The sequence below is a fragment of the Phyllostomus hastatus genome, unplaced genomic scaffold (assembly GCF_019186645.2).
Source record: "Phyllostomus hastatus isolate PE091 unplaced genomic scaffold, TTU_PhHast_1.1 phas_contig_34, whole genome shotgun sequence".
Taxonomy (NCBI): domain Eukaryota; kingdom Metazoa; phylum Chordata; class Mammalia; order Chiroptera; family Phyllostomidae; genus Phyllostomus; species Phyllostomus hastatus.
The window spans coordinates 44504841-44519157 of NW_025333857.1; the positions used below are offsets into that span (position 1 = coordinate 44504841).

A 14317-nucleotide genomic window follows, 5' to 3' on the forward strand; every position below is an offset into this window, starting at 1 on the left:
AAGCCCATGTCTCCTCATCCTCAAGTTTTAAAAAACAAACTCTCATTTGATTCTGTAACCTTACAAGCTTGATTCTGAGAATGGAACCAAGAGTAGTATCTCAAGAGTAGGAACTTAACTGTGTATCTCAAAGATCCTGATCTCCACAGGCCCAACCTTAAAAAGGGACCAGAATACTTTATGTAGTAACTTTGACTCTTTCTCACAGAGAAAGTGGCTTTACTAGTCACTGCATGTTTGCCTTTGTGATTTTGCCCCCTTTTGTTGAGCATACATGACTGAGAACTCTCTCACATACTGGCAAATTTGCAGGACTAAAGGCACTTGTAATATCAAGCTTATAAAAAAATTACAATAGTACAAAGAATTCTTCCATTTTTACCCTTAACCATTTTTATCATTTTGCCACTATTTGCTTTATCCTTCATTCTCTCCATCTATGCATTTTTTCCTGAACCATTTAGATTACATACACAATGATTACAATTTTAGCTTCCCATGTAGGTTTTCCTAAAGGTACCAATCACTGGGCATGTCTATCCAAATTTTGATTTCAGTGACATCTACATTACCATAGTAATTGAGTAAGTCAGCTAACATGTCAATTGTACATGGGTCTAATGAGCTGATGTTACAAATGGATCCACGCTCTGAATCTTGATGAAATCCACTGAGGACGAACCCCTCTCCCCGTCCCCCCATGGTTGGGGACAGTGGGGCTGGCAACAACCTAAACCAAGTTCTATGTAATTTATGGCAGTCCAAAGCACCTTCTGAAAAATTTACCAAGTCCAGGATTGTACTACTGGCTGGCTCAGAGTATCCACAGCCCCACACTAGCAGGGGACTGCAATTACTCCCAATAATAGAATAATTCCCAGTAAGTATGGGCCATCAGCTTATCTTGCATAAATCCTTGCCCCTCTATACACTGTCCATCATTACTACAGGGAAGCCCTTAGATTAGCTCCCCCAAGGGCTGAGGTCAAACTTGACTTAGACTAGGAAGTAAAAGTGTAACCAAGTTCTGTTGTGAATCTGAGGACAATGAATGAGCACGTGCAAATGCTTGGTTGCATTTCCTGTATACAAGGAAAATCACAAAATCATTGACTCTGAGATAAAATAAAATGTCTTACGGTCACTCAATTCAGATGAACAAGTTAAAAGGATACAGTATTAAGCTATAAGCTTACAGTGGAGCTCCCTGGAGGCAAAAAAGCAGGTCTTAGCTAATTTTTAAAAACCTCTAGCATCTATTCATCCATTTGGTAGGTCCTTTAAGCTCTTCCATATGTGATAGAAATAAAGGTATATAGCAGAACACATACATATAGTTGCCAAAGTTGCCAAAGAACTTTCAGGCTGGTAAGACATTTAGTAATCAATTATAATTTGTGATATATGCTCTGAAGGAATCCAGGGTTAAGACAGCAAATAATGAAGGGAATAGTGGGGAGAAACCCAGTTTAAAAGAAACTCAGTTTAGCCAGGATGGAATTCAGTTTCCAGCAGAAGAAATATGCCACATGTGAAGGCTCAGAATTAGTAGGGAGCAGCACCTCCATAGATCCGAAGCAGGCTAGTAGTGTGGCCAGAGCACAAAGGAGGTAAGAGAAAAGCTAAAGATGGACCAGGAACTAATCAGGCAAATTTGTAAACCATGTTATATTGGACTGTTTACTTGTAATAAATATTCTAATAAAAGGAAATTACTAAAGGATTTTAAGTAGGGAAATGAGAAAAAATTTTTTAACATCTTTTAAAAGAGGATGATGTGAAATGGGTTTTCATTAAGTGTTTAACTGAAAACATCGTGTAAAATCAGAATATGGGGAACGAGAACAGCATTCTTGTTTGTAATCCTTAAGAAAACTACAGTCATTTCATAATTTCAAAGTATATTCCTTAACCAACTAGTCTTCCTACAATTTGTCAATTTATAAACATTAAAAAGTTAGTATCAATTTTAGATCCTTGTCATTTTAAACCAGTTTCCTACAGCCCTTAGGATAAACACTAACTCTACAACAGGGCCTACAAAAGCTTGGCCCCACAGTCTTTGTCCTTTGGCTAACCCTGCCTTCTTTCAGCTCTTGGAACCATGCAGGGGTGTCCCACCTTTGGCATCTCTGGGCTACACATTAAGTACACCAACACTATCAAAAACTGGTGAGCAAAAAATGGTTTTAATCTATAATTTTGTGTTGGGCTACACGCGGCTCCAGTGCTGCAGGTTGGACACCGCTGTAGGTAGGCTTTCCCTTCTGCCTTTGGATCTTTGCACATCTTTACTTTTGCTAAGAGCACCTCTGTACCTACTTGTTTTCTGGATTTCAATTCAAACATCACTTCCATTGAGATTAGACCCCCATTGTATGCTTTTATAGTAAATTATACTTTCTCTCCAGACAACTTATGTTTTATACAGCCCCCACCACAGGAGGACAAGGAATATCTGTTTTGCCCCATCACTAAATCCCTGAGTACAAAACCCAACAGCAGGCATTTCAATTTCTGTTAACAATAAATGAATATCGTATTAAAGCAAATGGAAAGCTAAATTTAGATTTAATCCAAGTCCTGCTGTCTATATCAGGCTATAGATGAAGAGCAATTTTTATTATCGCTAAAACAGGATAATTATAAACATAGCCACTATGTTTAAAAGAACTACCAGTGTAGAGGTCTGGCAAAGGTTTCTTCATTTGTAAGCTAAGTGCTACAGTGCAAGCTAAGCTTGGTGAGACTGCATTCTTCTGAAGATAAAAAGCAAATAATATACTCTTCATGATCAGATTAAAGAACTAAATCATTACAACTAAAATGCAGCTAACCTGAAATTCAGTCTCATAAGCATATCCTTATTTTCACTGAAACAGTAACTTAAAAATATATTAATACTGCACTGGAAAATTTCTGCATTCTTGTCTTAAAGTGTTACTGTTTTATTTTTCTTTTGCTGAATATACATTTTTTTACTGATAGATCAGATAAACAAGTATATAAAGGAAATATTAAAACTTTTCTTTTGGCAGAAGTCAAGATAAACTGTAAAGATTAAAACACCTCAATTTAACCTGAAGTAATGCTTCCGTCATACAAATTTTTAAGAAGAAAAATAAAGACTATTTAAACAGATTCTCCTAGTTTATAACACATTTCCAGAATAACTCTCAAAAAAAATTCAAAAATACTCAATTTAACTACTTTAAAAATATGTCAATACCATATGGCTTTATGAAATAACTTCTAAAATTATATATTTTTATTAAAAAGGATCCCAAGTTTTAAATAAACTGTTAGCAATAACATTTTCTTCACTTAAAAGTGCGTATTTCTGAGGATGCAACATACTTCTTGAACAAATAATTTTTACAGATTTTTAACACACACACAAAAAAATCACTTAAAGTATTTTTAAGGGGGAAAAGTTTTCACCAAAAGTCATCTAAACAGACTGCAGTAGGTGACATTGTTCCTTTTTCTTCTTCATTTTATATCATCAGAATTCTTGGTGAGATGCTTTGGCAGTTTTTAAATGTATCATGGTCTCTACCAAGAAACACTGACATTAATGATGTCCGTGGAGATGCCAGTTGCCTTGATGGCTCAGTTTGAAGACACATTACTGGGCTGGTTCTCCAAATCAGCAGCAAAGGTGCTTTCTTCTCTTACATCAAGAGTTTGTTCAATTGAAGCTGGCTGAAGTGGAGTATTATCTACAGGTCTGTTGGCATTATTTAAGTTAAATGAAGTAGTATCACATTCTTTGTCCAGAACACCAACTTCATCTTCTATTGTAACTATATCTTCAGTTTCAAATGTTTGCAAAGGAGCCAAAAACTCACTTTGTACAGGATCTTGAGGACCACTATTGTCACATTCTGTACTCTCCTTTACCTCAGAATCCTTATCACTGTCACTGTCAATGGTAATTACAACTGGGGAACGTGAAACATTATCTCCATGGTGTTTCTTATGCTTCTTCTTATGCTTCTTCTTTTTCTTTTTATGATGTCTAGTTGTATCGGTAGCTTTCCCTTCATAAACTATCTCTACACTTAGGCTCCGGGTCCTTCTTTTTCTTCTCTTGTGTCTTGTCTCTCTGTCTGTTGACCGGCTATCTGAAACACTATCACTCTCATTTTTGTAATTTCCATCCAATTTTGATGAAGATTTTTGGCAATGACCTTCCTTTACTTTTGAAGTAAATTCACGAGATGGTTGAGCCACTTCATTAGTACCCTCCAAATGTCGGGTTTTATATTTTCGTTTCCCTCCAGGCTTTTCATTTCTCACCCGGTCAGGTCCTGTAGATGCAGTCTTTGACCTGTTACTAGACAGGCTCCTTGATCTGTGCCTTTCATAGTAATAGTATTTCCTTTCACTGTGATTATTTTTTTTCCTAGCATTTGTTCTTTCAGAAAAGGACTGAATTCTAAATTCTGGACTTGAAGATTGTCTGGAATAATGAGCTCTAGACAGAGTCTTTCTCCTGTAAGATGATTCATAGCCATCCCTATCCTTGTTTCTACTATAGTAAGTATACTCCCACTTATATCTGCTTCCATAATTATTTTTTAAATAATAATGATCTCTAGTTCTGCTCCGTGATCTTCTTTTACCATGATCACTGCTACGAGATCTTGATCTGCTTGTGCTTTCGCTACTTAGAGAAAGAGTTTGGCTTCTTCTCGACCAACTGCTATCTCTTGATCTTTTTTTGTCTCTTCTATTCCTAAATCTACTACTTTCCCTGCTTCTGGATCGTTTTCTTTTCATTCTTTTCTTACCATGATGCTTTCTACGATTCTTCTGATCATGCCCACTTCTACTCTGGGAACGTGAATCCGAACTTCTTGATCTTCCCCTCCTTCTGTGTCTACGGTTATATGGGGAATATACTCGGTCCCCTCTGACAGCTGAGCTCAGGTCTCTGGGAGAGGGCAATAACGTAGATCGTTTCTCTTCCTTCCTTGACTTGATTCTTGTACCAGAATCACAATGACCTTTATTTATTTCCTCATCCTTTCCAAGGACAGAGTGTGGAGATGAACATCTACTACCATCACTATCACCAGAACTGTAAGACTGCTCTTGTTCTTGTGTCTTCACAGGCTCTATTTTCTCATAAGAGCCTAACTCCTCAGAATCTGATGACAGCTCAACAAGTTCTGGGGTCCTCTCAGCTAACGGCTTAACAAACCCAACAATGACACAATTATCTGAAGAAGAATCACTGTCATTATTTAGGTCCTCATTGGTTTGTACTGCTTGTATCTGAGACGTGGCTCTTCCTGATACAAGGTCTTCATCTGAGCTATCAGAAGTATTTAACAGGGAAGACATGACAGCATGTACCTGCTCTGAGCTTGAGTAAGATGGCCCTGGAGTTTCATCATCCCATGGTGCCCGACTAACAGTGGCTACGTTCATATCCAGCTCTTGGGTATCAGCTTCATCTGGAGATATTGTGATGACTGAAGAATCAGAATGGCTACCTTCTTCATAAGAAGGAGCAGGGCAATCATAATTAGCATGTTGATCAAAAGCTGCCATGTTAAAAGGAGATCGAGCAAAACTGATAAATTCATGTATAAAATGTTCAGTCCGATTCAGTAAAAAGGGCCTTAAATCAGACACAAAGGCCTGACTCTCCAAGTCATACCGAGTAACATTACTCATGATGATGTGCTGCACTATATTCACTAAAGATCCATGAGCTCCAAAAAGAACTGTAAGTTCGCGTTTTAACCAGGGGACTAATCTGTGAAGACAAGCTGGATTTCTACGAAAGAATTCAGCTGAAATATCTCGGTAGCGACCACCATCTTCAATATTTCTAACACGGGCACCAGCTCGATAAAGAGTTCGCCTAAAATTAATAATATCCTGTTCCTGAATTTTCCGCAAAGATCTTTCATCTGTAGTAGTTGGCCTCCTTGGAATCTGTCTCATTAACTGAGAAATGTCACCATCTCTGGGTCTTGTTGAAATGCTTAACCCTTCAAATAGTACACCACTATCTGGTGGAGTTGTTGTTCTTCTATTCATGGTACTACTGGGTGAATGAAAAGCACTTCGCTCTCTTGTCATAGTTGTACGATAGCGGAATCGTTGAACATCAGGGGTGGCAAAAGAACCCCTGACGGCCCCTTCATTATAGGAAGGTCTTAGGAAGTACTCTTCGAAGTCATTTTCTGCCCTCACAGAATGCAAAATAGAATCAAAGGGCTGTTTACATAGTGGACACTCAGCTTTGTTTTTAGACCACTCCTGTACACAGCGAAAACAGAACTTATGTAAACAGCGATCTAAGTAAGACACGTTATCAAATCTATCCAAGCAAATAGGACACTTAGAATCAGGAGATGCATCAGCTGGTACTGTCTGTTGCAATTTGCTAGTGCCAGCTTTAGGTGAAAAGTTGTCCATTTTAAATTCCTTAGCTGCTGATGCCATTACCTGTAAAAGGGAAAAATTTACATCAGTAACCTGGTAAAAGAGAAATGACTAAACCTGAAATAGGTTTATGACTATGAAACATACTTTGGTGAAAATAGTTCAGTAGTTCATGATCTTTGTAATAGAAAGAGGCAGTGTCACCTAGTAAGAGTACATAAGTACAAGCTTGAAAGACCAATGAGTGTGACTATGCACAAATTACTATCTCTATCCTTTAATTTCATCTGTAGGTCACCATTTCACAGGGTTTATTGAAGATGTAAAAATCCCTTTAAAAAGTTACATAGTAACTCTCAAATGTTATGTGATACTCTATTCTTTAAAGTACAAAAGAAGATATTCCAAGTATCCATACTCAGATGTAACACATTTTTTCATGGTTATTCCAGGCCTTTAAAAAACCCTGAAACGTCATAGTCTTCAGTTGGTGTTACTGCTATGTATGGTTTTATATCTTTCAAATATGTGTGCCCCAAACAGTATAGACTACTGGTTTGTTTTATTTGTGGTTAAGAGTATATATGCACCTTTAAAATAACTTTAGTAATAACCTTGTATGGTGACAGGTGGTTACTAGACTTACCATGGTGATTACATAGTAGGTATGTAAATATCAAATTACTATAACGTACACTTAAAACTAATATAATATTGTATTTCAACTATACTTGAATTAAAAAAAGCATTCACGAGATAATTCACCTGAAAGTTTACCTGTTTAAACCATTTCTGTGGTTTTTAGTAAAAGATTCTTTTACACACAAAAAGGATTTTTAGTGAAATGTAAAATGAAATACTAAATATAAAAGCACTCAAGTGCAGTGCATGGCTCACAGCAAATGCTCATTAAATGTTAGTTGCTGTTATGATTATTACTACACGGTTGGTAACAACCGTGTAGTAATACACTATTACAGTCAATTCATCACAGATTCCTTTCACCCCCCTTAAGAAGCCTTTCTTAGCCTTTTTATTTAATCCAAAGTCAGTCATCAAGTATCTTCATTACACTTTTGGTCCCTTTCCCTTATTATCTTTTCCCACAAGAAGAACCAGAATCGTAAAGATTAGTTTCGTTTTCTATTAAGTTTATCAGCTTATATTGCTCAATAACTTACAATATGAATTTGCCAGAGCTGAAGTCTGGTATGCTTTACATTTTAGCCTTCTTATCTTATAAAATTCCTCTTTAGCTGCATTTTACAGTCATCATTTTATATATATTAATTAGTTTGTCCTTTTATTTTTTCCTGGGCCTGTAATTCATCTTTCTCTACATCCTCTATCACAGGAAGTCCCATCACTTGTCAATTGCTATTAAGTCACTCAAACAACAGAAATGTAGTTTTCTAAACAATGGACTCATTGGCCATACCAAGCTCTAACAATAACAACAACAACAACAACAAAAACACAACAAAAATCTGAGATTGTGAAGTAAGTATTTTACCATAGATTTCAAATTAAACTTGCTCATTAGGGCACCTTAATTTTCTCAGGGCCATAACTTAATACAGACTCAACGCTGCACAAGTTTTTTCAAGGGGTCCGAATATTTCTAGTCTTCTATTTTTTACAGTGGAAATGCAAAAATCACCAGTCTTTAAAGAGAACAGAATTATAAATACAGGACACAACTGCTTTTCTGCTAATATATTTAAACTCTGAAACCTTGATATTGTGTAAATTTCTCAGCATTTCCACCTACTTCTGACATTTTTTATTCTCATACTTGGGGAGGGGGACCTTTAGGATAAGAATGTGTTTGGGGTAGGAGTAGTGTAGAGACAGACCTGGAAAGGTTATCAGAAGATCTGGATTAAAGACCAGGTGTCACCTAAAACTAACTCTATAATATAAACTGGAAAAACTGACATTAACTATTGATTTAAGTTTGCCCCTCAATATAATAAAGGGATTATAAGACTTTTAAAGTGGTGAATATCAAGTTAATACATTTTATCATAACTTATATCTTTGGAATACAGAATTTTAGTGTTTACTAAACCATTTCCAGTTCACATCAGTAAACTTTGCCTGCGAAGCAAAGGATCACTGGTTCGATTCCCAGTCTGAGCACATGCCAGGGTTGCTGGCCAAGTCCCCAACAGGAAGCACATTTGAGAGGCAACCACGCACTGATGTTTCTCTCTCTTTCTCCTTCCCTTCCTCTCTCTCTAAAAATAAATAATTTTTTAAGAACAACAAAAAAATAAATTATAACATAGAAAGAATTTACTAAAGAAAATTATTGGGCAGTAAGTTTGAAGTTCAAATAAAACAAAAGCTCAACTAAGTATGATTTTTAAAAAATGTTATCTTAGTCTTCCTTAGTTTTATAAGCCTGTTAACCACTTTGACTGCACAAGTCCAAACAATGTCCACTAATATCATTCATATCAGGTAAAGAACAAATTAATTAAGAATTCTGTTTTGTATTTCTACACAGGAATATCTTTAGCTACAAAGAATGGCATTCATCCAAAACATCAAACAAGAGTAATAAATGTAAATCAAGTAAGGGATTTACTTCTTCAAAATTGTCACTCAATAGTACTAAAACTAAAATATTTCTGAGATACAAATGAAGTAGAATTACCATTATGACCCAGCAATAGCACACCTATCTATTCAATAGAAATAAAAACATATGTCCACACAAAAACTTGTAACTCAATATTCCTAGCAGCATTTATCATAGAAGCTCAAAAGCAGAAATAACTCAAATGTCCATCAACTGGGGAGGATAAATAAAATGTGTTATATCCATACAATGAAATATCTGGCAATAAAAAGGAATGAAGTTATACATGCTACAAATGGATGAACCTTTCATTACATTAAATGGAAAAAAAAAATCAGTCACAAAAGACCACATGTTGTATGATGCCATTTACATGAAATGTCCAGAAGAGGCAAACCTACAGATGAAAAGTACAGGGTTGGGCAAAAGAAGGTCTACAGTTGTGCACATGGAAAATAATACAATAATAAATAAATAATTCAAGAATAAACTGTTTTGTGTACTCACAACTGTAAACCTAGTTTTGCCTACTCCTATAGATTGGTGGTTGCTGGGAGTTGTGAGAGGGATTATAAAGTTTCTTTTTGGGATGATGAAAATGTTCAATTTAATTATAGTGGCACTCTTTAAGTATACTAAAAACTATTGAATTACATATATTTAACAGATGAACTATATGGATGAAATGTAAGTTATCTTGCAACAAAGCTCTTTGTGGCACAAAATAGGGATGACTAGAAGCTGATTTAAGTTTCTGTGAGAGGTTCTGGTTTAGGTAACAAAGGTGGGCTTGAGGGTAAATTTAGTGCTTTGGGCTCTAGAAGCTCTACCCTAGCTCTTTAGGAATTAGAATTTCAAATCCATTCTTCCACAAGAAGAAAATCAGTTCTTCTGATTCCATTTTCTTAACTGCCTCCAAAATTCTAAATAAAGTTTACTACTTTTAGGATAAACTGATTAACCCAAGCCGTTTGGCTTTAACAAGAATAAGAACCCATCACGCCACATTTGAGGGGTATTTCAAATAATTACCAAGCATAAGTATCTGGGGAAAATGAGCTCAGGGTTAGTGAAGAATCAGGAGACTGGAATATTTTTTTAAGATGTTATTTATTTATTTTCAGAGAGAGGGGAAGGGAAGGAGAAAGAGAGGGAGAGAAACATATTGGGGAGCTGGTCTGCAACTCAGGCTTGTGCCCTGATTGGGAATTAAACCAGTGACCTTTAGGTTTGCAAGCCAGCACTCAATTCACTGAGCTACACCAGCCAGAGCAGGAGACTAGAATCTAAATTAGACCAAAGCCTGGACATTTAAAAAACTGCACAGTGATATAAACAAAGATACAGTACAGTATAAAGAACTAAGAGTTTTGTAGACCAGATTTCCTATAAAAGCCATCTTCTATGGCATTTCTTAAATTACCACAGAATATAAAATCAAATCACCAGCTGATTACACTTGTAGGAGTGATGTTAATGCAGGAGCAATTTTAATGCAGAGCCAGGGCCGAGAATAAAAACACTTAATAGCTGTGTGATCTAAAAAAAGTTATTTGTTAAAACCCTAAGTAATAGTACCCACCTGAAAAGGGATATATTCCACAAAAACACTTAGAATAGTGGTTAATGAACATTAAGAACTGAATACCATTTCCCTATGTTATGTGAAAATAAAGTTACTTCTGGTTGTTTTCATCAACCATAACTTGTAATAAAAGCCCAGAGAGATGACAGTCTGTAACAACTTATCTTCCTACCTAACATAATTATTGTGCTTAATATACCCATGCAAAGCAGCTAAAAAGGATTGCAAGTGAATAAACTGGAGATACATTCCAAGTATTTAAATTTTAAAATAAGTTGTGTTCTATCTCATGACCTTAAATCGCTGTACCTCTGAATTGCAATTTGAATTACATATATTTAACATAAACTATAGATCATGTGGAAGTTATAGGATCTCTTGATCAGATCCTATAAAATTCCAATTCCAGCAATAAAAAGAATTGTTTGGGCCCTGGCTGGTGTGGCTCAGTGGATTGAGTGCCAGCTTGTGAAACAAAGGGTCACTGATTAGAATCCCTGTCAGCACACATGCCTGAGTTGCAGGCCAGGTCCCCAGTAGAGAACCTTCGAGAGGCAACCACACATCGATGTTTCTCTCCCTCCCCATCCCTTTCCCTCTCTCTAAAAATTAACAAATAAAATATTTTAAAAAAACAACAGCTTGAGAACTATTGCCCTCTAGAGCCACGAACTCCAGACAAGCATGTTTGTTTACACTGACTGTATAGCTTTGCATATCATTGACTAAAAACAAACAACCCCCCCAACCCTCACCACTATTAACTAAAATCCTGAATAGCTCTTTCTTATTTTATCTTAATCTTGAAAAGTACCTACCAAGAATTCTATTCACTTTTCCCCTTAAATCACCATTTGCCTCATCTCAGTACTGCCCTTTCCAGTGTAGGGATCTGCAGCCCATGAGGGAAACTACACCAATTGGATGAAGAATAATTCACCCCTAGCCCACAGTATATAACATTGTGCCGACAACCCAAACAATCACGGTGATAGTAGCTTCCTTTGGCAGAGAACTGCTCCGGGCCAGGATTTAAGACAAGCACCACGTGCATTACACAACCACAATGAACTAAAATACTGTTCTTCTCTTTTTACAGACAGGCTCAGAGAAGTTGGAGAACCCATCCAAGGTCACATTTCTGACAGTGGACATGACACGATTCAAAGTGGAACGTTTTGTGTTGGGTTCCCCCTCAAACCCCCACCCAGGCCAAGGTCTTCCCAGTTTGTGCACCACCGGGAGCGCTTCTTGGGAACGTAGCCCTCTCCCACCCACCGGCACAAATCCACAGGTGCGCCGCAGATTCTGTCTGCCAGCCCTGCCCAGACCCAGACGACCTGCTCCTTCACCTCTGGGCCTCGCTTCAGATGGCAGCTCCAGCTCCCTCAGCCCTTTCGACCCCCGCGCCCATTGTTTCCGCTCTCACTCACCTCGGAGAAGGTCGGCGCATGCCTGACTGGTACGCTCGAGGCAAGGTCCTGGCGGTTTAGGAAGCTAGGGCGGTGACGGCAGGATCCGCGAAGGCGTACCCGGCGACTTCTCCGCGGACCCTCGGGATCCCGGGCACGCGGGGTCGTTTCACCCTCCTCGCGAGACAGCGGAGACCCCAGCGGCTGTTGCGACCCCTGAGACGTAAAGTGTTCATCACCATGGTAGCTTGGAGGCGGCGGTAGGAACAAACCCACCCCGCGGCCCCGGCGCGTCAAAACAAAACACCCGCCGGCATAACGCAAGCGCGTTAGAAGGACACCGGCACTGAGGGCGGGGCTTAGAGCGCTCGGCCTTTCCCCCTCCCTTCCCCCACCACCCCTCCGGTTTTAGGAAGGAGAGCGACCTGACCCTCCCAGGCAGAAATCGCTATTATCAGAGTCTTTATTGTGACCAGTAATCTCTGGTCGTTACAAAGGCAGAAACTTAATGTTCACTCCTAAATTACCCAAAAAACACGATAACCAGTTTTATCTTATTTAGACCTCACCAAAGTCTGAGAAGTTACTAAAATTATTTCTAGTGAATAAAAGAACTGAGCTACCTCTTAGGAAATAACACCGAAATTCGAGTAGAATCCAAAACCAGAACCCAACTAGTAAAGAGATTTACTCCAGTCCGGGGATAAAGAGATTACCTTAAAGGACATAGCCTTGGAATCTTCGCAAAACAGAACGTGTTTCTCTCAAGACTGCTCTCTCCCTTCTCCACTCCCTGAAATTAGGATTAAAACCCTATTTTTAGATGGTATCTGAGCTGTACAAAGAGCGCCTGAGCCTAAGGCGGCCCACTGCCTCATTCTACTCTCTGGCCTCAGAGGTGAGCGTTCCAAACATTCTAGAGCTGAACCTGGTATACCTGCCCGCGTGCTAAACCGCCGTCCTTTAAGCTAATATTTGATTCGTGCTAACGTTCTAAGTACATAATAAACGCTCAACAAACGCTTGTTGATTGGCAGACATTAAGCCAGGGAATTGGTGCCACGTTATTTCTTCTCACAAGTTATCATTTACATGAACAAGCCTTTGCGTTATAAAAGCCTTGTTTCTTGGAAAAAAAAAGGCTGAATTAACAGGATTTCCCACAACTAGTCGTCACCGTTATATAAATGTGGGTAGTATTTTTGCTTACGTCAAGGATGAATATAAAAAAGACTATCAATATGAAATGGGAACAGAGGCGAGAAGAAACGTTAATTCAGCGTTAAACTGATGTTATATATAAAACACATTAGTTTCTCAAATAAACTTTTAAATGCACATGATGGTACATTACCTTGCATTAACACTGCACTGAAACTGAAAGAACCGGTTGACGAGGTACGCCTATCTCTCTAAGCGTCAAAAGGGGAAAAAAAGCCATTTTTAAACATTTTCTCGTTTGTCTAATACCCTCCCTGAAAGGCGGGCTAGGCCCGCAATCTCGCAAACCCGCCCCCAGCTCCGGGCGGAAGAGCCCCGCTGACCGATGGGAAACGCTCCTGGCGGCAAGTGGGCGGGCACTCGTGCCCAGATGTAAGATGGCCGCCACCACCCGGCAGCCGCCGCCCCGGAGGTTACTCTAGGGCCTGCAGGTCCTGCCCGTTCCCGCGGACCGCCGTCGCCTCCTTACCATGAAGCCAGTGAGTCGCCGCGCCCTGGATTGGATTTACTCAGTGGTAGGTCCCGAGCCAGGAGAGGCTCCACGCGGTCAACTCCCTAGGCCCACGAGCTAAAGCCCAGGTGTTTCTTCAGTGTCCAGAAACTCTCAAACCCATTCCTGAATTTCTTTTACTCCCTCATCTTAACTCCGCCTCTTCCGGGAGGACACGCTCTTCCGTTTCTTACGTAAGGAAAGCTTAAGCGGGTACGCCTCCGGAATTCTATTTATTCGCTTGTCACCCTAGCAACGTACATGGCAACCAATGGGAGTGGGGAGCAGAGAGGCGGCACTACTCTTACTAGTGAATTTTTTTTCTCTTTTATTCCCCCCCCCCTTATTTTTTTTTTTAAAGTTGCTCCTAGCGATCGTATTACTCTCCTGGGGGTATGTCATCTACGCATCAACAGTAGCGGCTAGACGACTGCTAAGGAAGAAATACCCAGACAAAATCTTCGGGAATGAATGAAAATTTGTAATTCCTCTTATTTTATTCTATGTAAATACTTCTTTACCCCATGTTTACCTGACACATGTCTAAATTTAAAGTAAAATACATAATACAAGGGCTCCAAATTTATTTTTGCATAATCCTTTATTTTTTAATTGAT

General features: G+C 38.7%; 3 protein-coding genes across 4 annotated transcripts in view; 1 reads left to right on the forward strand and 2 right to left on the reverse strand.

The window, feature by feature from the left end:
* The window catches only part of DDX58 (DExD/H-box helicase 58), a 72115-nt gene extending 59975 nt beyond the window's left edge, over positions 1-12140 (reverse strand). The window contains exon 1 of the mRNA XM_045840248.1: positions 12011-12140. The gene's annotated coding sequence lies outside the window, so the exon portion shown is untranslated. The remainder of the gene's footprint in view (positions 1-12010) is intronic.
* Positions 2921-13876, reverse strand: TOPORS (TOP1 binding arginine/serine rich protein, E3 ubiquitin ligase). Its single transcript, XM_045840245.1, has 4 exons — positions 13680-13876; positions 12706-12782; positions 12011-12205; positions 2921-6468 (listed from the first exon to the last, which is right to left on the reverse strand). Exons 2-4 carry the CDS (start codon positions 12715-12717, stop codon positions 3613-3615), a joined length of 3063 nt encoding a protein of 1020 aa, XP_045696201.1. The 5' UTR covers positions 12718-12782; positions 13680-13876; the 3' UTR covers positions 2921-3612.
* SMIM27 (small integral membrane protein 27) lies at positions 13576-14282 on the forward strand. Of its 2 annotated transcripts, none has more exons than XM_045840250.1 (2): positions 13576-13725; positions 14062-14282. In XM_045840250.1, the coding sequence occupies exons 1-2, from the start codon at positions 13681-13683 to the stop codon at positions 14173-14175; spliced, it is 159 nt and encodes a 52-aa protein (XP_045696206.1). In that variant the 5' UTR covers positions 13576-13680; the 3' UTR covers positions 14176-14282. The 2 variants fall into 2 exon arrangements, 1 of the variants encoding a protein (XP_045696206.1); XR_006785854.1 differs by having other exon boundaries at positions 13582-13689.
* The last annotated feature ends 35 nt before the right edge of the window (positions 14283-14317 follow it).